Source organism: Anas acuta, chromosome 29 (assembly GCF_963932015.1).
Source record: "Anas acuta chromosome 29, bAnaAcu1.1, whole genome shotgun sequence".
NCBI classification, from domain to species: Eukaryota; Metazoa; Chordata; class Aves; order Anseriformes; family Anatidae; genus Anas; species Anas acuta.
The window spans coordinates 1214773-1241596 of record NC_089007.1 but is presented as its reverse complement, the minus strand read 5'-3'; the positions used below and the strand labels follow the sequence as shown (position 1 = coordinate 1241596).

Here is a 26824-nt window from a genome sequence, read left to right as displayed (position 1 = left end):
CACCATGGCCCATGCATGGCCGTGCACCATGCACCATGCACCATGCACCATGACCGTGCACCGTATGCCATGCGTCATGCACCATGGACCATGCACAATGACCGTGCACCATGCCCGTGACCGTGCACCACGCACCACGCCCGTGCACCACACAAAATGTCCATGCCCCATGCACCTCGCACAGCTCGCGGCGCACCACGGCCCATGCACCGTGCGCTGGGCACGCACCGTCCGGCCCTGGGGCTTGGGGACCAGGCACAGGGGCTGGACGTGACCCCGCAGGGCCGCACATCGCTGCACGAGCCCACGGGTGCTCAGGAGCCGTGGAGGAAGATGGTGACTGCGTGCTTGCGCCCACTAGACGATTGCACCAAGGCCCCCCCCTTGTCAGCACTGCTGGCCCTGCTCGCGGCCCCGGGGCTGCGGCTTCATGCATTTATTCATGCTCTGCTCCCCGGCACCGCCGCTCCGCCGGCCGCTGCCAGCCCCGGCTCTCATCCGGGGGCTCGGCTCCCCGCGGTGTCCCCGCTGTGCTCCCAGCTCTTGTCCCCGGAGCTGCTGGCTCTGTGGTCCAGGACGTGTCCATCACCATCCCCGTCATCCCCCAATGGCCCCCGGCAGCGTTGTCCCTGATCCGGCCTGGGGGCAGCGAGAGCAGCAGGGGGCATTTGTGGGGCGGGGGCTCACGGCCACTATGTCCCCGTGCACCCTGAGGGACTCGGGATGTCCCCACCACAGCCACTGGCACCTGCAGGACCCGGTGTGGGGCTCAGCACCACTGTGGGGCTGGATGGGGCCGAGCTCCCCCAAACCCAGCCGCCTCCTTTGGCCGCTGGGAGCTGAGGGCAGGATCCGGCCCTGAGCCCCCCGTTCCCCCCCCCTCGGCTCCTTGCTGCCGCTCTCTCCGGGGCTGACCTTTCTCTCCGCCGTCGCCTCTATTTTTACCATCCGTGTTTGCTCTCCCCTCCCGCCCCTTTCTTGCTGTCGTTGCCAGCTGGTGCTGGGGGCCGCAGCTGCCCCCCTTGGGGTGCAGCACCAGGTGCCAGCTTCCCCCCCCCCCAAACCCAGGCAGGGCCAGGAGCATCCAGGGCCCCCAGTGTCCCCCCGTGTCCCCAGGGCGAGGACCTTTTGGCCAGGCACCCAGTCCCCGCGAGCCCCCGGCGCTTGCTAATTAGCGCTTGGGCTTCCCCTCGCAGCCTCGCTAATTAATTCACTGTTGCTGCTCATTAAGATCAGCCGGCGGAGGGGGGTGGTGGTGGCGGTGGCGGAGGCGGTGGGACTCCGGCGTCCCCATCCCCGGGGAGCAGCTCGGGCAGCATCGATCGCGCCCGGACCCCGTCCCCGCCGGGGGAGCTGCTCCCGCCGCTGTAATTTGTTGCACAAACATCGCCGGGCGGTTCAGGATTGCATTGATCCCCCGCATAAAGGGCCCATAAATCCATCCGAGATCCCGGCTGATGGATCGGCGCCCTTTGGAGGGAGCTGGCCAGGCCTGCAAATTTCAAAACTGCACGGATAAATTACGCGCGGGCGCTACGGCGGGAGCATCTCCCACCGCCCGCACGCCAGCATGCAACGTGCACGCGCACACGCGTGTGTGCACAGGCACGGTGCCTGCTCACACGCATGCACACGCATGCACACGCACAGTGCATGCACTCACACCCATGCACACACAGCTCGCATCCCTGCACACGCACATGGATGCGGAGGGAAGGGCGCTGCCCCTGCAAGGACACGCGTGGCCCCTGCACACCGAAGGGGAACGGAGCCCCCCCCGGCACGGGGGTGCGGGGCTGCCCCCCCTGCACCTCGCTCCTCTCTCTAATTGCAGCTCAGAGGCAGCGCGGGGAGCAGCCCCGGCTCCCCGAGCGCGGAGGGCGAGACTTCGCTTTGCATAAAGGAGCAAATTCAGGCAGGGCTTGAAAAGAGCAGCCATAAATCAGCTCCCCCCGTGCCCCCGCAGCGGAGGCAGCCGGGGGCTGCAGGACGCATCCTGACCCCTGCACTGTGCCTGCAGCGGGGGGACCCAGGAGCCCCCAGTGTGTGGGGGCTCTGCCCGAGTCCCTGCGGTTGGGGATCAGCTGCGTGTGCCCCCCCTGCCACCCCAAAAGCACCCTGAAAATGGGCCAGTGGCCACCTGCCCACAGGGACCCCAACGGACTGTGTGGGGCTGTGAGATCCCCCCTCCAAGCCCCCCTGCAGCGTGCACACAGCCGTGCCCCTGAGCCCACGCACGCTCACACCCCTGCACCCGTCTCACGCACACCAAGGAATGCACACGCACAGCAGGGCCCTGGCAAATGTGTGCCTGCGTCCTGCACACGCACACCTTGCACGCGCACCAGTGCAGAGCCAGCCCTGAGCATGCACACGCATGCTGCTTGCACACACACAGCTCTCTGCACACAAATGCTGCTTGCACACACGCTGCGTGCACACATGCTGCTTGCACACACACAGCCCTGTGAATGCACACACTGCTTGCACACACACGCTGCTTGCACACACAGCTCTGTGCAAACACACACACAGCTCTGTGCATACACACGCTGCTTGCACACACGCAGCCCCACACATGCACACGCTGCTTGCACACACAGCTCTCTGCAAACACACACACAGCTCCGTGCACACACATGCTGCTTGCACACACACAGCCCCACGCACACACGCGCTGAGCCCTTTACACACACGCGTGCCCCCCCCATGCAGCCCCCCAACCCTGCCCCAGCACCTCCCCTGCGCCCAGCGCACCCCGGCCACGCACACGCGTGCACACCTGCACCAGCAGCTCCCCGCACGCTCACTCTCACCCCCTCCTGCGCCCCCCGGGCACCCTCCCCCCTGCACACTCGACACCCCCTCCTCTCGCTCTGGTCCCCCCCCCCCCGCCCCCGCCCCCGCCGTGCCCGGTGCCGTCGAGCGGGGCGGGCGGAGCGGGGCTGCGGGCGCGGCGCGGCGCGGGCGGCGGTCCCGGCACGTGGCTCCCGGCGCCGCGGGCGGCAGGTACCGGAGGGCACCGGCGGGATGCGGGGGGGGACGGGGACCACCGGGAACCGGGAGGGGGGACACCGGGAGGCGCGGCCCCGGGCCCGGTTGGGGCCGCCCCGACAGCCCCGGCCCCGGCGGAACCGCCCCGGGAGGCGCTGCCCGGCCCCGCCGCCGCCGGTGCGCACCGGGGAGAGCGGGGCAGCGGGGGGCGCTCCCGGGGGGGGCGCTCCCGGGGGAGGGGGTCCCGCTCCCGGGCAACTTGGCGAGAAGTTGCCCCGCGCGGCGCGGCGGCGGCGGCTCCATCCCGGCTCCGGTTACATCACCAGCTCCAGCACCGGCTCCGGTCCTGGTTGCATCATCGGCTCCGGTCCCGGCTCCGACACCGGCTCCGGTCCTGGTTGCAGCAGGAGCTCCGCTCCCGGCTCCAGCCCCGGCTCCGCTCCCGGCTCCAGCCCCGTCCCGGCTCCCGGCTCCGCTCCCGGCTCCGTCGGTGGCTCCGCTCCCGGTTCCATCCTCGGCTCCGCTCTCGTCCCCTTCACCGGCTGAAGTCCCGGCTCCACCCGCAGCTCTGCTCCCGGCTCCGGTCCCGGCTCCGGTGCCAGCCCCGGCTCCATCACCAGCGCCGGTCCCTGCCCCAGCCGCGTCCCCGCTCCTGATCCTATCCTCGGTCCCAGTCCTGCGCCCGTCCCCATTCCCATTCCTGTCCCCATTCCCATTCCTGTCCCCAGCCCTGTTCCCATTCCCAGCCCCGTTCCTGTCCCCAGCCCTGCTGCCATCCCCATCCCCATTCCCGCTGCTCTCCCCATCCCCATCCCTATCCCCGTCCCCATCCCCGTCCCCATCCCCGTCCCTCCCCATCCCCTCTCCCAGCCCGGTCCCCGCCAGGGCGTGAGGCTCAGCGGGCGGCGGGGCGCCGTCCGCCCCCCCGGCACCACCATCGCTCCCAAGGGCGACGAGGACCTTCTGGCGCTGGCTGCCTCCCGGCTGAGCCGCAGGAAGCGGGTGGCCGGGGCGGCCGTCGGCGTGGCCATGGTGCTGGTGCTGCTGGTGGCCATCCCGCTGCTGGTGCACAGCTCCAAGGCGGCCGCGCACTACGAGATGCTGGGCAGCTGCCGCATGGTCTGCGACCCCTACCCCGGCCCCGAGCTGCCCCCTGCCTCCCCGCCACCCTTCCTGCCGGGGGCCAAGGGTGAGCCAGGGCGCAAGGGCCGTGCCGGAGTACGGGGCCCCCCTGGGCCACCGGGGCCGCGGGGACCGCCGGGGGAACCGGGCCGGCCAGGGCCACCGGGACCGCCGGGTCCGGGTCCCGGGGGGTACATCCCCTCCTTCTACAGCCCCAAGATTGCCTTCTACGCCGGGCTGCGGAAGCCCCACGAGGGCTACGAGGTGCTGCGCTTCGACGACGTGGTGACCAACGTGGGCAACTACTACGAGCCGTCGAGCGGGAAGTTCACCTGCCCCCTGCCCGGCATCTACTTCTTCACCTACCACGTCCTCATGCGCGGCGGCGATGGCACCAGCATGTGGGCCGACCTCATGAAGAACGGGCAGGTAGGGGCTGGGACCCCCAGGCAGCTCCCCCCGGTGCCCCGCTCGCCCCCGGCCGGCCCCTCGCCCTGTTCCAGCCCGGCTCCTCCAGCCCCGTTGCTCCGTCCCTTCCCCTGCCCGGCCCCGTTCCCGCTGCCGGCTGCCCCCATCCCCGCTCTCCCTGCTCGCTCTCTTCGCTTCTCCATCCCGGTTCCCCTCTCTCGTTTTTCTCATCTTGTTTCCTCCCATCCCAGTTCTCCCTTTCTGGTTTCCCCTCACCCTGCTTCCTCCACCCCATTCCCCCCTCCGGACTCCCCCCCCCCCCAGCTCCCCCCACCCCAGTTCCCCCGTTCCATTTCCCCCATCCACGCCCTCCACCCCCATTCCCCACGCCGATTCCCGATTCCCGTCCCCGTTCCCTCTTCCCCATTCCCCCACACCCATCTCCACCCATCCCATTCCCCCGATCCCATTCCTCTCCCCCCCCATCCCTTTTCCCTGGACCAGTGGAGCCACCCTGGGGTGCAGCACAGCACCCGCAGCCCCAGACCTGTGCCCCCCCCCCCATTCCCAGTACTCCCACCATGGGGAAGGGGATTTGTGCTCCCTCGGGACTGGGGGGCTCAGAGCCAGCAGGGAGCGGGGTCTGCCTGTAGCCAGGGGGACCGGCTGTGCCCCCCCAGCCAGGACGGATGCCCCTGGTTGCCTGGCCAGCGCTGGGGGGGCACCGGTTGTGCCCCCGGCTTGGTCCCTTTGTTCACAGCCCGGCCGGCAGCTCCCTTCCCCGCCTCGCCCCGGACGTTTTCCATTTATTATGGGATAAACGAGCATCGATCTGCTGCGGTTGATGCCAGCTGCGCCGCCCCGCTGGGAGCTGCCCCTCTCTCCCTGGGTGCCCCCAAAACCCTCTCCCCCCCCCCCCCCCCCTAGGAAGAGGAACACGGGGCAGGGGACAGCCACCGGCTCCTGGGGGCATTGGGGCTCTCTGGCCCCTTTTGGGACCAGGCAGGGTGGGAGACCCAGCCCCAACTGCGGGGCCGTCCCATCCTGGGGGACCCTGGGTTGCGAGGAGGGGGGGCAAATTGTCCCTGCCAGCTGCTGGGGGGTCTGGGGGGGCGATGCTGGGGTCCCTCACCCAGTTCTGCCGCAGATGGGCGGCACGACCTTGAGTGGCACTGGACTGGGGAGGGGGGGCTCAAGCGGGCTGGGGGTGGCACGGAGCAGCTCAGCACCCTGCTCCCGATCCCCTGCTTATACCGGGGGTGCGGGGGGGGGGGTGGGTGCTGCACCCCCAGGTGCGGGCCAGCGCCATCGCGCAGGACGCGGACCAGAACTACGACTACGCCAGCAACAGCGTCATCCTGCACCTGGACGTGGGCGACGAGGTCTGCGTCAAGCTGGACGGCGGCAAGGTGCACGGCGGCAACACCAACAAGTACAGCACCTTCTCGGGCTTCATCATCTACCCCGACTGAGCCCCCCCCCCCCCCGGGGATGGGGTGCCGGGGGGGGTTGGGGGGCACCTCCTGCTGCACGGCCCCCACCGGCCTATCCGCCTCCCGAAACGTCCCCAGGGTGATGGGTCACCCACGAGGATCCCCCCCATGCGCACACGCCCCCCCCCCCCCACGCTTGGTGCCCCTCGCGCACACCATGTGCACAAACACCTCGCAGCCCCCCCTGCGCCCCCCACCCCGCGCACACCCGCGTGCACGCTCGCACAGCGGCTCCCTGCACACCCGCGTGCACGCAGCAGCCCCCCCACGTGTAAATGCCCCTTGAGCACACCCCCAAACCCTGTGATTCCCCCCCCCCCACTGTGTTCCACGCACCCCCGCATGCCAGCACCCCCAAGGACACTGGGGGGGGGCTGGTGCTCTCCCGTCTGCCCCCCTGGAGCCCCCCATCCCCAAACCCTGCAGCTGATCACTGGGCTCATGTTCCCCCAATAAACCACGCTGGGTTTGGAGACGTGGCTGCTGCCTCCTGGGGACAACGTGGGGGGGACACTGGGGACCGGGGGGGGGGCAGTGACCCCCCTGCTCGGTGCTGGCCCCATCTGCCCGTCACCACCGTGCTGGTAACAGACTTGGGGCTGCTGGTGAGGATGATAATGGGCACCTTTTGGCCATGCTGGATGGGAAGGGCCCCCCCGGGGATGCGAAGGGCCCCCCCCTTCACCATGCACACTTTTTGGGGGGGAGCACGCTCGGACCACTGCGTGCCCTGGCAGCATTTGGGAATTCCTGGGGTGGCAGGAGGATGCCCCAAAATGCCCCCCACACACACCACAACCCTGGACCTCCCCAGCGTGGGCATTGCCTGGCCATCGGGGGGGGGGGGGGAGAGGGGGCGGGAGGGGCAGCACCCATGGGTGCAGCGGCAGGGCAGGGGTCCCCAACACCCCAGCACCCACAGAGACCCCACAGCAACGTGCAGCACAAAATAGTTTATTAGCAGCGTGGGGGTGCCCATGGGGGCAGCCCCCAGCCCCGGGGGGGGTGGACGTGGTCACAGCTGCCCCAGGTGCTTGCAGGGGGCCTGGGGGAGGTGGGGAGGGACAGGGGGGGGGACAGGAGGACCAGGACCCCAAAGGTTCCTGAGCACCTCTATGACGCCGGGAAGGTCCTGCAAGTCCTGCCACAGCAGCTGCAGCAGCAGGGGCACATGCTGCGGGGGGAGAGCCTGAGTGAACAGCTCTGCGTGGGACACCCCCAGCATGGGGGGGCACCCCAGGGTGCCCCCCACCACCCTGCCCCACGCAGTCCCCTCCGGCCTGAACCCCGGGGTCCCCTCCACCTCCCCAGGCAATGTTCCCCTGCCCCTCTCCCCAGACCCCTCTGACCCCAGGTCTCCCTCCCCTCACCCAGGGTCCGTCCATCTCCCCCCCCCCCCCCCAGGAGCACCCCACCTGAGCCTTGGGCAGAGCCAGCGCTGCATTCGCCCCCCCCCCCCCCCGGCTTGTCACCCCCCTGGTGTGACAAGTGTGCAGAAGAAGCCCTCTTTGGACGCCCCAAGGCGAGACAGCAGGGATGGGATTTTTTTTTTTGGGGGGGGGCAGCACTGGCACCTGTCCCTTAATCCCCCCCATACAAACCAACGTTGGGGGATGCTCTGGGGGGCTCAGTGCCTGCAGGTGGGGGGTATGAGGGGGGTCCTGAGCACCGACACGGCCCCCCCAGGCAGCGGGGGTTGGAGGGGGGGGTAGGGGGCGTACCTGGGGTGCTGCTTTCATTCTGGGGGGGGGCTGGCAGCGTGGATGTGCTCTCCTGGGTAAGGAGCGGACCTGGCCGTGCAGCTTGGGCGCCCCCCCGCGGTTTGTGGGGGTCCCTGCGCCCCCCCCCCCCGCGCAGCTCCTGCGGTGCCCCCGGCCCAGGAGGGGACCGCGGCACCGTCAGGGTCTGTCCCCCCTCGTGCCCCCCCCCATGACCCCGCTTCGCTGCTCACTGGGCAGGACAGGGGCCAGCACGGCTCGGGGGGGGGGGGGGGGGGGTCACAGTTATGGCGTGGGGGGGGCAGCACCCAAACACCTGGGTCCTGCGGGGGGGGGGGCACCCCCCTGCCTTCACCGCTCCGTGTGTTTGTTGAGGATGCGGGGGGGGCTTAGGGGAGGGCTGAGGACCCCCCCCCCCCCAAAAAAAAATATGTCCCGGGATGGGTGAGGTTGGGGGGGCGCCGAAAAAAATAATGCCCCGGGATGGGTGCGGTTGGGGGGGCGCTGGCCGGGCCGTGCTCGTCCTCCCCCCGCAGCCCCAGGCGGGGACCCGGTGGTATTTGGGGCTGGGGGTCCCAGCGGTGCCGCCCCCAGCCCCATCCCGGGGCTGGAACCGAGCAGCCTCGGCACAGCCCCAAGGCCGGAGCGGGTCCGGGGGGAACGGGGCATCCCGGGGGGGTCCAGGACCCGGCTCTTCTCGCCGCCGGGGGGGGCCGCGTAACGCCAGGGGGGAAGGGGTCCCCGGTCCCGGTCCCGGTCCCGACCCCCGGTCCCGCCACCGACAGCGCCGCCTCCGGGCTCCAGCCTTTATTTGCCGCTCAAGCGCGAACGGGGACGACGGGGGGGGTGCAGCACCCGGCCCCCCCCCAGGGCCTCCCCGTCCCCTGCCCACCCCCGGGGGGGCAGCACCGGGGCGGGGTGTTGGGGGGGGCGCGCTCGGTACAACGGAAAATCCGCCCGCGGTGGCAACGGCACGGGGAGAACCAAAGGGCGATAACCAGCGATAAATACGGGGGGGGGCACGGGGGGGCGGCCCCACTCCCCGGCCCGCACCGGGGAGTCCCAGGGGTCCGCTCTGGCCTCCGTCGGCGGGGGCAGCACCGGGGGGGGGCACCGGGAGCCCCCCCTCACTTGGGCTCCGCTCGCTCCGTGTGCGACTCCGTCACCACCTGCTGTGGGGGGAGAATTTGGGGGTCAGCCCCACATCTGGGGGGTCAGCCCCGCACCGGGGGGGGTCAACCCCGCACCGGGGGGGGGTGCAGCCCCCCCGCTGCTTACCTGCCCGTCCCTCGTCTCGATGGTTTTGATGAGCAGCATCCTCCGCACGGGGCTCGGCACCGGCTCCAGCTCAAGCACTGGGGCATGGAGAAGCCGTCAGCCCCCCAGCGGGACCTCGGGGTGCAGGTTGGGGGGGGGGGCACAGCCCCAAAGGACCCTCTGGGGATCCCCGTTCCCCCAAATCTGGGCTCCCCCCTCAGCCCGGCCAGCCCTCACCTGAGCTTCTGGTGCTGAAGGAGGCAGCGGGGTGCAGGGGGAAGGTGGCCCTGGGGAGGGAGAGGGCGGTGAGGGGGGTGCGGGGGGGGTCGCGGTGACCCTGTCCCGTGCCGAGCCCTCGGCTGCGGGAGGAGCTCGGGGCTGGCGGCGGCAGCAGGGCTGGGGCAGCTCCCCTGCCTGGAGAAATTCTCAGGGAACTTCTCCCAGCGTGGCAGCGATGCGCGGAGCAGTTAAATTCCATCACAAGGGGGTGACCGGGGTGGGGGGCGACCCTGTTCTATGGCCGGGGTCTGCACGGCTGCACCCCGTAGGGCTCCCGGTGCCGACAGGGACACGAGGCCACGGGTGCTGCTCCCTCCCTCGTGTCCCAGCCCGAGTGCTGCCCTCCCCAGCGGGACCACCGCGGCCCCTCACCGGCTCTCCTCGCCCTCCAGCAGCTTGCGGTACGTGGCGATCTCGATGTCCAGGGCCATCTTGATGTTGAGCAGGTCCTGGTACTCGCGCAGGTGCCGCGCCATCTCCTCCTTCATGTGCTGGATCTCCTGCTCCAGCCGCCCCACCACGTCCTGGTAGCTCCCGATCTCCACCCCGAACTCGTCCTCCATCTCCCGCATCTGCCGCTGCAGCGCCTCGTTCTGCGGGGAGGGGGGGGAGAAGGGGTGGCAGGGGGCTGCGGCTGGTCCCTGCGTGTCCCCCCCCCGTGTCCCCAGGTGCTCACCATGCCCTTCAGCCCATCCACCTCGCAGGTGAGGCTCTGGATCTGCCGCCGGGACTCGTTCATCTCCTGCCTCGCCAGCCGCAGCGCCTCGTGGTTGCGGTTGGCCGCGTCTGAGAGATCGGCGAACTGCGAGGACCATGGCGGGGGTGTCGGGGCTGCGGGGGGGGATCCCGCCCCCTCCCCGTGTCCCCCCCCATGTCCCCGGGTACCTTCGACTTGTACCACTCCTCGGCTTCCTGCAGGTTCTTCACGGCGATGCTCTCGTACTGGGTGCGGATGTCGCGCAGCGCGGCCGTCAGGTCCGGCTGGCGGAGCTCCACCTGCACCTCCGCCTGCTGGCTCTGCGCGCTCACCTCCAGGTCCCGCAGCTCCTGGGGTGCCACGGCACGTGGGAGGTCATGCCGGCATCCCCCCATCCCACCCCCCTCGCCGCCCCATAGCCCTGGCCCCCCACCTCCTCGTGCAGCTTCTTCAGGAAGCCGATCTCATCCATCAGCAGCTCAATTTTGCGCTCCAGCTCCAGGCGGGACAGCGTGGCGTCATCCACGTCCTGCAAGGAGAGTCCAGGCTAAGCCGAGGGGAATACAAAAGGAACGGGACCCCAGGACCCCCACCATGTCCCCCCCGCCCTTGGTCTGTGCAGCGCGGGGAGCACCCGGTGCATCGCCAAGACTTTGCACAGAGGCACAGGAATGTGTGGGGTGCGTGGGGGCCGGGGACCCCCACCCGCTCACCTTGCGGAACAGCACGAGGCTCTTCTCCGCATCCTCCCGCTTCTGCATCTCATCTTCCAGCCTGGGGGGCAGCAGCGGTGAGAAGGAAGGAGGGGGACGGGGTGCAGACCCCCCACCCTGAGCCTGCCACTGCCTGGGTCCCCCTGCACAGTGCAGAGGACAGGGGAGGAGGAGGAAGAGGGGCCCCACAAGCCCCTCGCACCCCCCAGCTGCAGGCAGCCCCCCACCCCCCCGCAGAACCCACAGATCCCTGGGGTCCCCCACCCCGGTCCCTGTTGCAGTGCCCTGGGGCAGGGCCCCCACCCCCTTGCAGCCCTATAGGATCCCTCACTGGGACCTGCTCCTCCCCGGGGGGCCCACCTCCACCTCTGGCCCCACCTCCTCCCAGTGCTCGTCCCAGTTTGCTCCCAGTGCGTCCCCTCCTGCAAGGCGGGGACCCTGCGCCCTGCCCTGGGCCCCACCCTTCCGCAGTGCCTCGCTCCCCCCCAGCCCCTCCCGTGCATCCCCCCAGCTTTCCCCAGCGCACAGCGGCTGCACCCCCTGGACCCTCCCCAAAAGACCCCCGGTTCCCCCCAGAGCACCGCGCTGCGTGTCCCGGTCCCCTCCCCAGCAGCCCCGGCGCCCCCCGCCCCCATCCCCATTTCACTCCCGGGGTGTCTCCATCACCCCCATCCCGGTGCCTTCTCCAGGGCGTCCCGGGGCACCCCCCGGTGCCCACCCCAATGTTCCTTGGGGCACCCCCAGCTCCCCATCCCGGCGCACGTCCCTGTCACCGGGACACTCCCGGTCGTACCCAGCGCATCCCAGTTCCCCCCCAGGTCCCTATCCCGGTTCACGCCCCGGTCCCCACCCGGGCGCATCCCCCCTCGCCCCCCACTCCCCACCGCCGCCCCTCCCGGGCCCCGTTCCCGGTCCCCCGGTGCCGGGCCCGCCGCCCACCGCTGCCGCAGCCCCCGCAGCTCGGCGGCCAGCCCGTCGCGCTCGGCTTGGAGGCGATCGCGGTCCCGGCCGAGGCGCTGCAGCCGGTCCCGCAGCCCCCGGAGCTCGCCCTGCACCAGCCCCGCGGCTCGGGGGGCGGCGGCGGCGGCGGCGCGGCCCAGGGCGGAGCGCAGGGCCCCGTTCTGCCGCTCCAGCGCCCGCACCCGTTCCAGGAACGCCGCGAAACGATCGTTGAGCGCCGCCAGCTCCGCCCGCTCCGCTCCCCGTGCGGCCGCCGCCTCCGCCAAGCGCCCGGGAGCGGCGGAGACCGGGGCCGGTGGGACCCCGGGGGCGCGGCGGGGCGCGGGGGGGGCGCGGCTGCCTCGGTCCATGGCAGCGGCGGGGAGGCGGCGGCGGCCCCAGGCTCCGGTCGTTTATAGCGGGAGGCTGCTCCGCCCCGCCGGGGGGCTCCGGTAGCGAGAGGACGGGGCTGCGGGCGGGGGGAGCGCGGCCCGCCCCCGCCTCGGGTTGCGGGGAGCGCCCCGGGGGCGCGGGGAACGATGGCACCGGGGGGTTGGGGGGGGGCGCGGGGAGCGGGGCCGGGAGCAGCGGGGTGCGGGGGTGCAGGAGAGGTGCCGGGGGGGGTGCACGGGCAGGAACCGCGGGGGGGTCCCTGACATAGTGTGGGGTGGGGCTGGGGGGGACACAGCTGCCCCCCCCCGTGGGGCTGCGAAGGGAGATCCATTCGGACTTCTGCAAGGCTCCTCAGAGCCCCCCCCAGCTGGATGCCCCCCGCCCAGAGCGCTGCAGGCCCTATCCCCAACAGCCAAGGGAGGGGGCACCCTGTCCCCCACACACCCCCCCGGGGCCGTGACTTGGCTCCTGCAGAGCCGCCATGCACAGGGGCAGCGCTGAATAACGGGCCTTGGCCCCCCTCCATCCCCCCCTCCCCCTTCCCGGGCACGGCTGCAGCAGGGCGGTGCTTTACGGGAAGCGGCCGGGTGCTGCGGGGGGGGGGTCTCCGCTCCCCACCAAGCCCAGCAGCCCCCCCAGGCTCTGCAGAGTGACGCCAGGCAGCCCAGGAGCTGCGACGCCACGTAGGGCCCGTCTGCACCAGCGCCCTGGGCTAACCCAGCCCTGCCCAGGGCCGCATCCTGCTCCCCGCCCATGCACCAATGCTGGAGGGCATCTGAGGACCAAGGACTGGTGCTGGAGGGCATCTGGGGACAGCCCCGGCCACGATTAGGGGCAGGGTGTGAGGTACCATGGGGCTTCCAAGCATCCCCAGGGGTCACCCCCAGGGTCCCCCACCCGTGTGGCAGCCCAGCAGGGTTCCGGGGACCCCAGGGACGCCGTATGGCACAGGGGAGGGCTCAGCCCCCAGTCGAGGCGCTGTGCAGACAGCCCAGCACCGTGTAACCCACCCACAGTAGGAGCAGCCCCCAACCCACTCAAGGTACTCCCACCAGCCAGCATGCCCCCCTGTAGGACAGCCCCCACCCACAAGGAAGCCTCCAAAAGATCGTCACCTGGGGGTCCTGCCCAGGTGAGCGTGACGCAGAGTGTTGGGACAATAAACGAGAGGCAGGGTGATGCAGGGTGGGCTTTTAATGAACAGCTCGTGGTGCAGCTGGCAGAACAGACAAGGTACTAGTACTCCCCCTCCTCGTCACCCTCCACGCTGTCAGCCCCCACCTCCTCGTAATCCTTCTCCAGGGCGGCCATGTCCTCCCTGGCCTCCGAGAACTCCCCCTCCTCCATGCCCTCCCCCACGTACCAGTGCACGAAGGCACGCTTGGCGTACATCAGGTCGAACTTGTGGTCCAGGCGGGCCCAGGCCTCGGCGATGGCCGTGGTGTTGCTCAGCATGCACACAGCACGCTGCACCTTGGCCAGGTCCCCCCCGGGCACCACCGTGGGAGGCTGGTAGTTGATGCCCACCTTGAAACCCGTCGGGCACCAGTCCACGAACTGGATGGTGCGCTTGGTCTTGATGGTGGCGATGGCGGCGTTGACGTCCTTGGGCACCACGTCCCCGCGGTACAGCAGGCAGCACGCCATGTACTTGCCGTGCCGCGGGTCGCACTTCACCATCTGGTTGGCCGGCTCGAAGCAGGCGTTGGTGATCTCGGCCACCGAGAGCTGCTCGTGGTAAGCCTTCTCGGCCGAGATGACGGGGGCGTAGGTGGCCAGGGGGAAGTGGATGCGCGGGTACGGCACCAGGTTGGTCTGGAACTCGGTCAGGTCAACGTTCAGGGCCCCATCGAAGCGCAGGGAGGCCGTGATGGAGGACACGATCTGGCCGATCAACCGGTTGAGGTTGGTGTAGGTGGGCCTCTCGATGTCCAGGTTCCTGCGGCAGATGTCGTAGATGGCCTCGTTGTCCACCATGAAGGCGCAGTCGGAGTGCTCCAGCGTGGTGTGGGTGGTGAGGATGGAGTTGTAGGGCTCCACCACGGCCGTGGACACCTGGGGGGCCGGGTAGATGGAGAACTCCAGCTTGGACTTCTTGCCGTAGTCGACCGAGAGGCGCTCCATGAGCAGGGAGGTGAAGCCGGAGCCAGTGCCACCCCCGAAGCTGTGGAAGACCAGGAAGCCCTGCAGCCCCGTGCACTGCTCAGCCTAGGAGGGAGAGATGGAGGGGGTTTGGAGCAGGTCAGCCATGGCTTCGTGCCCTGGCACAGAGGCAGCTGGAGCCTCGTGTCTGGAGCCAGCCCGCGGGCAGCGTGCTGCAGCCTTTGATGTGCCAGGAGCACCCAGGGCAGAGCCGGCGGCACAGCAGGTCCGGCTAACCACGGCGCTGGCCCCGGCGTGGGAACCGAGGTTCAAAGAGCTCAGGGCAGCCGCACCAGTCCAACCAGCCCCACTGTGCTGGTCTGGCTGGGACTGGGTGAACTTTCCCTGCAGCAGCCCATGCTGCGCTGCGCTCTGCGCGTGGAGCTCGAACAGCAGTGGTGTCCCCCCAGTGTTGTCTCTGCTGCTGAGCAGTGCTGGCACGGCATCAGGATTCCCTCTAAGCCCCCCCTAGAGCCAGCAGGCTGGGGATGGGCAAGAGGTGGGGAGGGAACATCACCAGGGCAGCTGTCCTAAACTGACCAAAGGGATATTTCATGCCATATGATGCCTCTTTCAGCAATATAAGGTGGGAAAAGGAAGAAGGGAGGGGTGGGCTCTTGTGAAAACGTCTGTCCCCTGAACATGTGTTGATGCCCTGCCTTTTCCTTTATTTGTTTCCTATTTCTTCCTTTAATTCAATTATCCTTATCTTACCCCATGAGTTGTTTCTTTCCTTTTCTTCTCCCCATCCTCTTCTGAGGAGGAGTGAGAGAGCGGCCGTGGTGGAGTTCAAGCTGCCCAGCAATGTAAAACCACCACACCCACCCCAGCACCCACGCCAGGGCTGCACTGCCCACGGGGTCCCAGCCTCCTGTCCTGACCACAGCACAGCCGGGCTTGGCACCAGGCTCAGACAGGGCCCCGGGGCAGGCGTTGGGGAGGGGACAGCCTGGAGCCAGGGGACAGCCCGGACCTGTCTCCCCTGTCCCAGCCCCCCCAAGGCAGCCCCACCTGTTCTCCCCAAATGATGCATCCCAGCGTGCTGATGGAGCGAGAAGGACGTGCTCATCGCCTCCTCCTCCCGCTTCCCATTGTACCTGGTCCACCTGGGGCTGGGCACGTCCCCCCAGAGACCCCATGGGACCCCTCACCAGCTTGCGGATGCGGTCGCGCACGGTGTCGATGATCTCCTTGCCGATGGTGTAGTGCCCCCGCGCGTAGTTGTTGGCCGCATCCTCCTTGCCCGTGATCAGCTGCTCGGGGTGGAAGAGCTGCCGGTACGTCCCCGTGCGCACCTCGTCTGCGGGACAGCACCGGGCACCCCGTTAGCACCGGGCACCCCCTCGGCACCCACCGCCCCCCACCCCAACTCCCCGCGCTCACCGATCACCGTGGGCTCCAGGTCCACGAAGACGGCCCGGGGCACGTGCTTGCCGGCCCCCGTCTCGCTGAAGAAGGTGTTGAAGGAGTCGTCCCCCCCGCCGATGGTCTTGTCGCTGGGCATCTGCCCGTCGGGCTGGATGCCGTGCTCCAGGCAGTACAGCTCCCAGCACGCATTGCCGATCTGCACGCCCGCTTGGCCCACGTGGATGGAGATGCACTCGCGCTGCGGGGCGCAGGAGAGGTGTTTGGGGGCTCGTTCGGTTTGCCCCCTGCTGCAGCCCACCCGAGGGAGCTGGGCGCAAGGCTTTTACCCGTGGTTATGCCCAGAACTTGCTCCCCAACACCCCCCCAGGGAATTCCCCCTTCCACCCCGCTGGGGTGTTGCAATGCGGAGCTCGCCTGGCCCCGGTGCCTCTGTAGGGGCCGGATCCTGCCCACCCAGCCCGGCATCGCCAGCCCTGACTCACGGCAGCTCCGCGGCACCACCGGTGCCGGTTCCACGGCTCGGGGCAGGGCGAGAGAAAACTTTGAAGACTTCGGGAGCGTGGCCCCGATGCCAGCGGGAGCCTCCCTCTGGCCCCGTCCGGCTTCACCGGGGCAGAGCAGGGCGAAACGTGGGGGCTGCCCCCACGCGTGACTCTCCCCTCCCCATGGGGAGCGCTCCCAGTGCCAGGGGGCCCGCACCCCACAGGGGGGCTCTTGGAGTGGGCTCCCCCCTACCTGTTGAGCCCCAGGGTGCGCGGTCTCGGGAGGGGGGGGGCAGACCCAGGACCCACGCGGGGCGCCCCAAAACCGAGGGGACGGGAGCCCCGGGACTGCCCACGGGGACTGAGCCCCTCCGGGGGTCGCTGCCCAACCTCTCCCTCCCCACACCCGGCCCTGCGCCTCCCACAGCCCCCGCGCCCCTGCACCCACGCGGGACACGCGAGACCCCGGCCCCCCTCGGGGCCCGACCCCACGCGCTATCGGGAGGCACGCGGGGGTCCGCAGCCCCCGGAGCCCGGCCCCACTCGGGGCACGGGGGGGGGTCCCTTCCCCGGCCCCCCCCCCCCCCCTCACCATGGTCGCTCACTAGCCGGTCGCCTGGGAGCCACGGTGAGAAGATCGCGGGGGGGCCCCGCGGGGCCGCGCGTTATATGGAGGGGGCGGGGCCTCGGTGGGCAGGGCACGGGGAGGGCGGGGCCACGCCCACCACGCCCCTCCAGGCCCCGCCCCCGGTCCGAAAGTCGGGGGAGGCGCGGGTGGGGAATTTGGGGTGGATTTGGGGGGCTCTCTTTGCTGAGAGCACAGGTGTATTTGAGTGGAAAGACCCTGAAACGGGGTGAAAGCAGCGATACAGACAAACAATTTTACCTCGGGGGCACTGATTTATTTGGGTGAATTCTAGAAAAGATTTTGGATTGACTCCAACCTCTGGAGGAGGCGTTACTGTTCCCATATGGGGATGATCTTTTATCGTCAGGACAGGAGAAAACGTTAACAAGCTATTAAACTTTCTGGGAACACAGGGCTTGAAAGTATTGGATAATAAATTAAAATCCGTAGAAAGAGAAGTCAAGCATTTAGGGCATCTAGAAGAATAAATAAATCCAGAGAGGATTCAGGGAATTGTTGAGCTACCCGTACCCAAAACTAAAAAGAACTAAAAAGTTTTAAGAGAAAGAGGTTTTTAAGGAATTAGGAGTCACAAAGTCCAAAGGAAAGTAGATACTCCCTAATGGGAGAGAAACGTTGAATAAAGTGCTAATGAGACAACTATTAACTGTTTTACATCAAGAGGGTCATTGGGGAATTCCAGCAATGTGTGATGCTGTGCTGTGGCTATATGTATGTGTAGGACTATATAGGCTCTGGCTGAACAAGTTTGCAGGAGGTGTGTAGTTCGTCAAAAGTTAAATAGGATAATTATCTGCAATCAGCCCAAAGGGGGTGAGAACCAGGAATTCAACACTTCCAAAATGTACAGGTAGATTTTACACTTAGAGTAGGTAGATTTAAATGCTTATTAGTCTCAGTAGATCATTTGTCAGGGTGGGTGGAAGCTTTTCCTTCAGTATCTGCTGCTGTGAACACAGCAGCTAAAGTAATTCTAGAACAAATAACTCCCAGGTATGGAGCTGTTGAAAATATTGACTCTGATCAAGGAAATCACTTTATGTCAGACATATTGCAAGGGCTAATGTGGACTCTAAGAATTAAGTGGAAATTTCACGCTCCTGGTCATCCTTCCTCTTCTAGAAGGGTGGAGAGGATCAGAAAGTAAAGAAGCAATTGACTAAGTTCTGGAAACTCAGCTTCCCCAAACAAAGTGCTTACCTTTGGCACTTCTCCGAATTCAAACTGCACCAAGAAAAGATGTGGGAGTTTCACCACATGAAATATTTGGAGTGCTGTACCTGGACAAAGGGAATGAATTACCTCAAATTGAGACAAAAGATGCTTTTCTTAATAACTGTTTTCTTAAGGATTACTCGGGCTGTCATCCTCTTTGTCATCTCTCAGGACCTGTGGATCATTAGCGCAAACCCCACCTTCGGAAGCCCTGAGCCATCCATTCTGAGCAGGAGATTGGGTTCTGATACAGACACGGAGAGAATCAATGCTGCAACCCGAGTGGGACGGACTGCTCCAAGTGCTCCTGATTAATGAGGTGGCAGAAAGAATGTCAGAGAAAGGGTGGACTCCTTATACCTGGGTAAAAGCATCAGATAACCCCGATACCTGAAAGACTGCCTTACCAAATACTTTTAAGGTTAAAATTGTTAAAACTAACTATTGTAAACCTTTAACTTCTCTCTAACAAATTCTGTTTGTCTTCCGAAGCCAGGTCCAAACTGATATATTTTCTCATTGCATTTCAAAGTTGATCCAAAAATTCCTTAGGGGTTTCTTTCGGACCTTGTTGGATACTATACAGGGTTGAATGATTTTTAGCTTTCAGAATCAGTTCTCAATTCCCAATTTAATCAGATTTTGGTATTTGTGTAACCGTTTATAATTTCTGGGGTGATTAGGGTCTCAGTGGGGGTCGATCAGGGTAATGCAATAGTCTACAGTTCTCTGAGTGGTCCCATTGGCAATCTGAGCTCATACACGAACTCAGGCTGTCTTAAGAATTAGCTGCTTTTCTGTTTCCATCATCTCCCCCAACATTAAATTAATGTCTCCCCAGTCTTGACCCTGATTTTTTTTTTTTTCTCTCCATTATGTCCACCATTGGTTACAATACTTAATTAATGTCTCACGATTAACATTCCTTCCAGGTGGCCCACCAATGTCCTTCCAACAGGCCAAGATACCACCCAGAGGGGTCTTTTTATTGATAGTACTCGAAATTCTTCCCATTATGATGTCTTTTCTCAATCTCTTACGCTTCGTCCCTCTCTGGCCATATTCCTCGTGGCATAGTGGAGTCGCGGTGCTGCGTCTCACTCACAGCACAGTCACACAATCACACAAAGAGGCCCCTTACACTTATTCATACCAGAATATATAGCTTAGAACAATAACCAAACTCATTTGTATCTAAAATTGTGAACCAATAACCGTTTGCCTCAGATCTTTATCAACCCTTATAAGTCAAATGCTAATACACGGTACTGGACTTCTATAACAGATGACAATACTTAGGGCAATGCCAAACACAGCTGCTGCTGTTGTAGCTAGGAGAACCCAAATTACTGTTCCACAGCCTTTATTCTGCTATCCTATTTCATAGATTTCATAGATATTTCATAGATTCCACAGAACATGCCATATACCACATACCCTGCTACTACCTTACGGGAATTCCCTACCCAGGGCGAGCACCAGCATCCCCCTCTTTACCTGGCGTAGGACATCTCCTCACGACTTACGGGTATCTCCTCATTTTACAACAGCCCCCATCCGTCTGTGCTGGTCCTTGTCTGTCCCTGCGGTGATCTGAACGAGCAGGGGAGTCCTCCCGAGAACTCTCGGGGGCGCCCAGAGGAGTCTCGTCCTCAGCAGGTCCCACAGCCGGACAGAGAGGGTCCCCCCTGGGGGGGTGCCAAATTAATTTGGGGGGATAACTCCCCCCAGCTTGCGCACCACGGGTTAAGGGCAGCGTGCTTCTGAGTGGGACAAATACAGATTCATCCCAGTGAGGCTCTTGCATATTCATGAGTTACCCAAAGACTCATTACCATAAGTTCCGGCCCCTATTCGCATGCGTACTGGGGACCTTGGGTGGTCGTCTGGGGTGCTCTGGTGGTCTTTTGATGAAGGCCAGGAGTCTTCCTCGCTGCTGAACTTCTGATCCTTCCTTTTTCAGACTTGGGCAGCCACACCAGTTCTTGCTGGTCCTTTACCTGCGCGTACAGCCTTTTTTGGGGTCGTTATAATGCAATTGGGCTGGCGGAGACCTCGGAGGAGGTCTTCCATCCTTGACCTTGTTCCCTGGCCCCACCCCCGCCCCCGTGGGAAGCCCCTCGGCTCCCCCCCCCGCGCCGCCTCCCGGCCGCCGCCGCCTTTGTTCCGCCGCCAGCCCCCGGGGCGCTCCCTCCGGGGCCGTTCCCGTGGGGCGGGGTGGGCGGGCCGGGGGGGCACACAACGCTTCCACCCCCCCCCCGCCCCGGCGTCTGGCCCTGGGCTGGGGCGGGCGCGGTCCGGGGTCAAATTCCCAGGGACCGGGAACGCGGCAGCCCCTGTGCCCCCCCCCCGCCCCCGTGCTGGGGTTTACAGCGGGGTCACCGCCTCGTGCCCCCCCCCCCCCCCCTTCTACCCTATGGAGGGTCCTGAGAGCAGCGGGACCCTGCCAGACCCCCACATCCCCCCCGGAACCCCTGTGCTGCCCCACCCCAAGGCTGTGCGCAGCCCCCTCTTCTCAGTGCCATGCACTGGGTGCCCCTTGCCCCCCCGTTGTCCCCCCCCCACCCCCCCATTTTTGGTGCTGTCTCACGCATGGGTCTGGAGCACCCAGTGCCCCCCATGCTGCCCACCCCTCAAAACCAGCGCCATCGGAGCCCCCTGAGATGGGAACCCCCCCCCCCCCCATGGGGATGTGCCAGCTGCGGCATCACCACCCTGGCTCCCCCCCGGTTCCCTCCGACCCCCCCCGGCTCCCGCCCCGGCTCCCCCCCCGCAGCCACCTCCCCACGCCTTTATCCCAGGCTTTGCCGCAATGCGGTGCCGCGGCTGCAGCCCCCTCCCCACGCCCAGCAGACGCAGCCCCCGCCGCCACCGCTGCAGCCCCGCAGCCCCCCTGTCTCCTGACTCCCCCCCCCCCCCCCAGCTCTGGCCCCCCTGCCCCTTTCACCCCCCCCGCCCCCTCAGTGTCCTTTCTGTTGTGGCTCCCTTGGGGGCTTTGTAGTGCCAGCAGTGCTGGGGGGGGGGCATGGAGCACCTTGGTTGTGGGGACACACTGTGCCCCCCCCATGGGGATGGGGTTCCCAGCAGCTCCATGGGGGCCCCCCACACCCAGCTCTTTGAAGGGGGGAGCAGGCTGGGTGCTCCCCCCCCCCCGCCATGCCCTAACCACCCCAGGGCCCCCCCATCCTGCACCCAGGCGAGGAGCAGCCCCGTCCGTCCGTCTGAGCGAACCCGTCACATCGATGCTCAGGGGACAGACAGACGGACAGACAGAGCCGGGGGGGGGCGGCTGGCGGCACGGGGGGGGTCACACAGAGCTGAAAACCTCAGCCGGCCCCGAGCCAGCGCCGGCTTCTCAGCTCTGGGCTGCACTGGGGGGGGGAGCGTGGCTGGCTGCTGAGGGGGGGCTGGCTCATGGGGTCCCCATGGGGACACCCAGATGTGGAGGGGGGGTCGGACTGGGGGCTCCGGGGGGGTCTCGTGGCCTCTGTGCTCGGTCATTCCTGGGCTGCAAACACGGCGGGGGCCCAGCAACAGTCACCAGGAGCTGCCACGTTGCTACCAACAGTCAACAGAGCACAGGCGGCCGGGAAGCGGCTGGGGGGGGGGGGCGGCTGGGACCTGGGGGGGGGGGGGCCCTGAGAATTGGGGAGGGGGGCTGGGAGCTGGGGGACAGCAGCGAGCGGGGCCAGCCTCCCCCCTTACCCCTCAATCAGTGCACATAAGGCTGGGTGTCGGGCCCAGGGCTGGTGGCCCCCCCATGCCATGGGGGGAGGGGGTAAAGGAATGGCATCACCCCCCCTCACTACAGCAAAGGGGGGGGGCAGGCAGTGTGTGTGGGGGTCAGGGATGGGGTCACCCCCTCCCCTGCAGCAAAACACCGGGGGATTTGGGGTCCCGACCCCTCCAGGCACCCCAGCCCTGCAAAGTGATGGATGTGGGTAGGGGGATGTGGGGGGGGGGTCCCAAGGGGGGGTCCCAGCCCGTGTCCTAGCACCCGCTCTCCTAGCAACCCCGCCACCAGGGCCAGTTGCCTGGCAGCAGTCGGCGCGGAGACGAGTGGCCTCCCATACCTAATGATGGGAAGGGTCTGGGAGGGGGACATCCCCCCCCCCTCCCCGGCACCCTTCTCCCTTCACCTTGCATCGCCTGGGGGGGGGTCGAGCCACCCAGCGCCCTGCTGAGCCCCCCCCCAGCCTATGGCTTGGAGGCATTGAAGGGGAGACCCCCCCCCCAACCCCCGGCCTGGAGCTGTTGGGGGGCTCAGGGCCACGTTTCCCATCGGGGGGGGGGCAGGACCCCCCCATGGAGCATCAAACACCAATGCACAGCCCGAGGGAAGCCAAATCTTGGGAGGGGGGGGCACAGCCTGGCTGCCTTTGTTCCTGTGGGCGATGCCCAAATCGCGGCTCCTCTTTGTCTGCAGCCCCATATTACCGGGGAAAGGGCGGGGGGGGGGGAGCCCCAGCCCCTCCCTGCTCCCTGCCCTGGTTTAGCAGCACCCCAAAAACACTGGAGGGGGGAGGGGGGGCAGAGCATGGGGCGGGAGGGTGGCGGGGACGTGGGAACAGGGACCTGGAGATGCCCAAAAATCCGCGTAATGCGGGAAATGCAGAGAAAAAATGTGATTTCTCAGCGCGGGGGGGGGCGATGCTGGCAGCTCCACCTGCAGCAGCTGGGGCCAGCCCTGGGGGACGACCCCCGGTACCCCCCCTGTACCCCACCCCGGCCACTGCAGGGACCTCTGAGGCTGGGGGGGGGCAGTGGCACGGCGGGGGGAGGCTCGGGGGGGCTATCGGCCGATGTCCCAGCTGTGCCCCCCCCCCACCAGCTGCCGCAGAGCAGCTGCCACTTGGTGCCGGGGCCATTCCCGGGGCGGGGAGGGGGGGGTCGGGAAGCAGAGTCTGGGAACGGTCCCAGGACCCCCCCCCTCGGTGGGTCCCCCCGGGGCTGGCACACAAAGAGGCGGCTGGGAGGGAGCGGGGACGGGCACGGGGCCACGGCGGCACCGGGGGCAGGGACGTGGCTGGGAACCAGGGCACTGGGGCACGGCCGGGAATGGGGACGGGGACAGGGACGGGATGGGGACAGGGACACCCCAGCGCTGGGGACAAAGCCGTGGCCGGGGCTGGGGCCACCCCCATAGCTGGGCACCAGGGCCCGGGGACACCCGGCTGGTGGCACCGCCCCGGGCACCGGGGACGGGACCGGGACCAGGGCACGGTGGAAAATGCCCCCCCCCCGGGGCAGGGCCGGGGCACGGCGGGACAGGACCGGGACCGGGAGGGGGGGGGGGGCAGCGCCGCTACGAGCCGTGCTGTCCCCTCCTTGTCCCCCCCCCCTCCATCCCCGCACCAGCCGCAGCCCCCGGCCCCCCCCCCCCCCCGCCCCGAGCCCCCCCGCCCCGCCCGGCTTTGTCTGCGGCTCCGGGGGGGGCATTGCCTCATCCCCGCGCCTCCAATGGCCGCCGCCGCCACCTCCCCCCCCCGCCCCGCCCCGGTCCCCCCCCCTCGTCCCGTCCCGGCCCTATAAAGCCCCGCGCCCAGCCGCCGGCTCCGCCGCGCCTCTTACATCGACCGCCTCAGCGTCGTGCTGTGAGAAAGCCCCGGAGCCGAGCAGCCGCCATGGTGAGCGCGGGGGGGGCACCAGACTGGGGGGGGGGACGACACTGGGGCCAGGATCGGGATCGGCCCGGGCCGTGCGCGCCCCCGCCGGGGACCCCCGAGCCACCGCCTTTGTTCCCGTTCCCCCCCCACCGAAGCCGGCGGAGCTGCCGAGCCCGTAATGAGCCCCCCCCCCCAGGCAGGATGAGGCCCCCCCAGGCAGGATGAGGCCCCCCCCGCCGGTGCTGAGCCCGCTCGGGGCGCAGTCCCCGTTAAACGGGGCGGGTTCGGGGCCCTTTGTCCGGTGCTGAGCCTGCTCTGGGTGTGGCTCCCGGTGAACGGGGTGGGATGGGACCCCCCCGGATCCCGTTAAATAGGACAGGATGAGCCCCCCCCCGGTGCTGAGCCCGCACTGGGCGTGGCTGCGGTTAAATGAGGCAGGATGGGACCCCCGGGGCCCGTTAAAAGGGGGCTCCCGGTGCTGAGCCCCCCCCGGGTGTGGCTCCTGGCAGATGGGTCTCAATAGGAGCCCCCTTGGCTGGGGCTGAGCCCCCCCCTGGGTGTGGCCCCTCTTAAACTGGGCAGGATCCAGCCGCTGGGGGCAGGATGGGGTCCCCAGTCCTGCCCTGGGTGTGGCCCTGGCTCAATGGGGACCCCTCGGGGCAGGATGAGCCCCTGGTGCTGAGCCCTCAGCCCACGCGGGCTGTGGCTGCGTCCCCATGGGGGGGGGGCAGGGCAGGATGTCACCCTGGGGGCTCCCATCTCCTGCTGGGTGCGGACACGGCCCCATAGGGCAGGATGGTGCTGAGCCCCCTGGCTCCCCACAGGGTGATCCTGCTTGGTCTGAGCAGAGCAGGATGGGCCCCCCTAGCGCTGAGCCCCCCCCCCTGCACTGGGTGTGGCCATGGTGCTGAGCCCCCTGCAGCCCCCAGAACAATAGGATGGGGCTGGGCAGGATCCGGCCCCATCCTGGCATGGGGTGGCCCCATCCTGCCCTGCCCAGCTCAGCACCAGCCCCTCCAGGGGGCAGCATCCCGGGGGCGGGGGGGCACGGGCTGGGGCTGCAGCTGGAGGGGGGGAATGGGACATGAGTGGGGTATAGCGGGGGGCTCGGCTGGGCCACGGGGGGTGACGCAGCACCACGAATGTCCCCGCAGCGCGAGTGCATCTCCATCCACGTGGGCCAAGCGGGCGTGCAGATCGGCAATGCGTGCTGGGAGCTGTACTGCCTGGAGCACGGCATCCAGCCCGACGGGCAGATGCCCAGCGACAAGACCATCGGCGGGGGGGACGACTCCTTCAACACCTTCTTCAGCGAGACGGGGGCCGGCAAGCACGTGCCCCGGGCCGTCTTCGTGGACCTGGAGCCCACGGTGATCGGTGAGCGCGGGGAGTTGGGGTGGGGGGCGGTGGGTGCCGAGGGGGTGCCCGGTGCTAACGGGGTGCCCGGTGCTGTCCCGCAGACGAGGTGCGCACGGGGACGTACCGGCAGCTCTTCCACCCCGAGCAGCTGATCACGGGCAAGGAGGATGCGGCCAACAACTACGCGCGGGGGCACTACACCATCGGCAAGGAGATCATCGACCTGGTGCTCGACCGCATCCGCAAGCTGGTATGGCTGGGGGAGCTGCACAGGGGGTGCCAGTGGGTGGTGAGATGAGGACAAAGGCTCCGGTTCTGGGTCTCGCCCTTCCTGCAGGACTAGCCAGGCTGGGTTTAGACTTAATATATTAATTAATGGTAATCCTGCTCTGCAGCGGCTGCCATTGGCTGGCAGCGGGACGTGGCGCAGCTGGGGCGTTGGAGCTGCTCCACAGCGCCGCGTCCCCAGGCGCCCGGCGGTGCTGAGCTCTGCAATTCCTCCTTTGTTCCTCCTCGGCTCTGGCTGCGGCCGCATCCAGCTGCACTCAGCGGCGTTGGGAGCCCCAGAGGCTGCGTGGGGGCCGCAGCAGAGCCATGGGCTGAGTGCCCCCCCACCCCCCAAAAACCCTCTGGAGGCAGAGGGGCTTCCCCAGGAGATTTTTGCTCCGAGGGTTTCCAACAGCAGGAGTCAGGCTCACCCTGTCCTGGTGGCTTGTGCTCTGCTTCTGGAAATCCCCCAAATGTCATCGTGAGAGAACGTAAGAGAGGAAGGAGCGAGCTCTGCTGCTGCCCAACTTAACCATGGGCCCCCCCACCCCTGTCTCTCCCTCCAGGCTGACCAGTGCACGGGGCTGCAGGGCTTCCTGGTCTTCCACAGCTTCGGGGGTGGCACCGGCTCCGGCTTCACCTCCCTGCTCATGGAGCGCCTCTCGGTCGACTACGGCAAGAAGTCCAAGCTGGAGTTCTCCATCTACCCGGCCCCCCAGGTGTCCACTGCCGTGGTGGAGCCCTACAACTCCATCCTCACCACCCACACCACGCTGGAGCACTCCGACTGCGCCTTCATGGTGGACAACGAGGCCATCTACGACATCTGCCGCAGGAACCTGGACATCGAGAGGCCCACCTACACCAACCTCAACCGGCTGATCGGCCAGATCGTGTCCTCCATCACGGCCTCCCTGCGCTTCGACGGAGCCCTCAACGTTGACCTGACCGAGTTCCAGACCAACCTGGTGCCGTACCCGCGCATCCACTTCCCCCTGGCCACCTACGCCCCCGTCATCTCGGCCGAGAAGGCTTACCACGAGCAGCTCTCGGTGGCCGAGATCACCAACGCCTGCTTCGAGCCGGCCAACCAGATGGTGAAGTGCGACCCGCGGCACGGCAAGTACATGGCGTGCTGCCTGCTGTACCGCGGGGACGTGGTGCCCAAGGACGTCAACGCCGCCATCGCCACCATCAAGACCAAGCGCACCATCCAGTTCGTGGACTGGTGCCCGACGGGTTTCAAGGTGGGCATCAACTACCAGCCTCCCACGGTGGTGCCCGGGGGGGACCTGGCCAAGGTGCAGCGTGCTGTGTGCATGCTGAGCAACACCACGGCCATCGCCGAGGCCTGGGCCCGCCTGGACCACAAGTTCGACCTGATGTACGCCAAGCGTGCCTTCGTGCACTGGTACGTGGGGGAGGGCATGGAGGAGGGGGAGTTCTCGGAGGCCAGGGAGGACATGGCTGCCCTGGAGAAGGATTACGAGGAGGTGGGGGTAGACTCGGTGGAAGGGGAGGGAGAGGAGGAAGGGGAGGAGTATTAAACCTTCACAACGGTGCTGCTCGTACAGGGAACAAACGTAGTTGAAGACCCCCCCAGTGGGTCTGTAGCAGTGGGTGCACTGCTGTCTGTGCTGTTCAATGGTCTGTGAAATGGAAAAGTCTTGTTACGGACCCACCCGTCCTCTCCCGTGGGTCTGAATAAAAAGCATTCCCTGTC

The 26824-nt window shown here is 67.1% G+C and overlaps 4 protein-coding genes across 5 annotated transcripts; 2 read left to right on the top strand and 2 right to left on the bottom strand.

The window, feature by feature from the left end:
• The first annotated feature begins 3158 nt into the window (after positions 1-3158).
• On the top strand, positions 3159-6164 carry C1QL4 (complement C1q like 4). The gene is made up of 2 exons (XM_068663579.1): positions 3159-4545; positions 5817-6164. The coding sequence occupies exons 1-2, from the start codon at positions 4024-4026 to the stop codon at positions 5994-5996; spliced, it is 702 nt and encodes a 233-aa protein (XP_068519680.1). The 5' UTR covers positions 3159-4023; the 3' UTR covers positions 5997-6164.
• Positions 6165-8527: 2363 nt separating this feature from the next.
• On the bottom strand, positions 8528-12045 carry PRPH (peripherin). Of its 2 annotated transcripts, XM_068663413.1 has the most exons (9): positions 11621-12043; positions 10682-10742; positions 10402-10497; positions 10157-10318; positions 9948-10073; positions 9644-9864; positions 9230-9279; positions 9014-9090; positions 8528-8907 (listed from the first exon to the last, which is right to left on the bottom strand). In XM_068663413.1, exons 1-9 carry the CDS (start codon positions 11989-11991, stop codon positions 8863-8865), a joined length of 1209 nt encoding a protein of 402 aa, XP_068519514.1. In that variant the 5' UTR covers positions 11992-12043; the 3' UTR covers positions 8528-8862. The 2 variants fall into 2 exon arrangements, 1 of the variants encoding a protein (XP_068519514.1); XR_011090310.1 differs by lacking the exon at positions 9230-9279 and having other exon boundaries at positions 11621-12045.
• A 1189-nt stretch (positions 12046-13234) lies between these two features.
• Positions 13235-15793, bottom strand: LOC137845895 (tubulin alpha-1C chain-like). Its single transcript, XM_068663412.1, has 3 exons — positions 15539-15793; positions 15307-15455; positions 13235-14221 (listed from the first exon to the last, which is right to left on the bottom strand). The coding sequence occupies exons 1-3, from the start codon at positions 15657-15659 to the stop codon at positions 13250-13252; spliced, it is 1242 nt and encodes a 413-aa protein (XP_068519513.1). The 5' UTR covers positions 15660-15793; the 3' UTR covers positions 13235-13249.
• A 7544-nt stretch (positions 15794-23337) lies between these two features.
• Positions 23338-26824, top strand: LOC137845891 (tubulin alpha-1A chain). Its single transcript, XM_068663406.1, has 4 exons — positions 23338-23496; positions 24630-24852; positions 24936-25084; positions 25668-26824. The coding sequence occupies exons 1-4, from the start codon at positions 23494-23496 to the stop codon at positions 26646-26648; spliced, it is 1356 nt and encodes a 451-aa protein (XP_068519507.1). The 5' UTR covers positions 23338-23493; the 3' UTR covers positions 26649-26824.

Coding starts and splice junctions, on each gene's coding strand:
- PRPH (XM_068663413.1), bottom strand. CDS start 11,991: ATGGACCGAGGCAGCCGCGCCCCCCCCGCGCCCCGCCGCGCCCCCGGG. Junction 10,743..11,620: donor CTGCGGGGGCTGCGGCAGCG/GTGGGCGGCGGG, acceptor GCTGCCCCCCAG/GCTGGAAGATGAGATGCAGA. Junction 9,280..9,643: donor CTGGAGGGCGAGGAGAGCCG/GTGAGGGGCCGC, acceptor CTCCCTCCCCAG/GGCCACCTTCCCCCTGCACC.
- LOC137845895 (XM_068663412.1), bottom strand. CDS start 15,659: ATGCCCAGCGACAAGACCATCGGCGGGGGGGACGACTCCTTCAACACC. Junction 15,456..15,538: donor CCTGGAGCCCACGGTGATCG/GTGAGCGCGGGG, acceptor GCTGTCCCGCAG/ACGAGGTGCGCACGGGGACG. Junction 14,222..15,306: donor GCGACCGCATCCGCAAGCTG/GTGAGGGGTCCC, acceptor TCTCCCTCCTAG/GCTGAGCAGTGCACGGGGCT.
- C1QL4 (XM_068663579.1), top strand. CDS start 4,024: ATGGTGCTGGTGCTGCTGGTGGCCATCCCGCTGCTGGTGCACAGCTCC. Junction 4,546..5,816: donor ACCTCATGAAGAACGGGCAG/GTAGGGGCTGGG, acceptor CTGCACCCCCAG/GTGCGGGCCAGCGCCATCGC.
- LOC137845891 (XM_068663406.1), top strand. Junction 24,853..24,935: donor CCTGGAGCCCACGGTGATCG/GTGAGCGCGGGG, acceptor GCTGTCCCGCAG/ACGAGGTGCGCACGGGGACG. Junction 25,085..25,667: donor TCGACCGCATCCGCAAGCTG/GTATGGCTGGGG, acceptor CTCTCCCTCCAG/GCTGACCAGTGCACGGGGCT.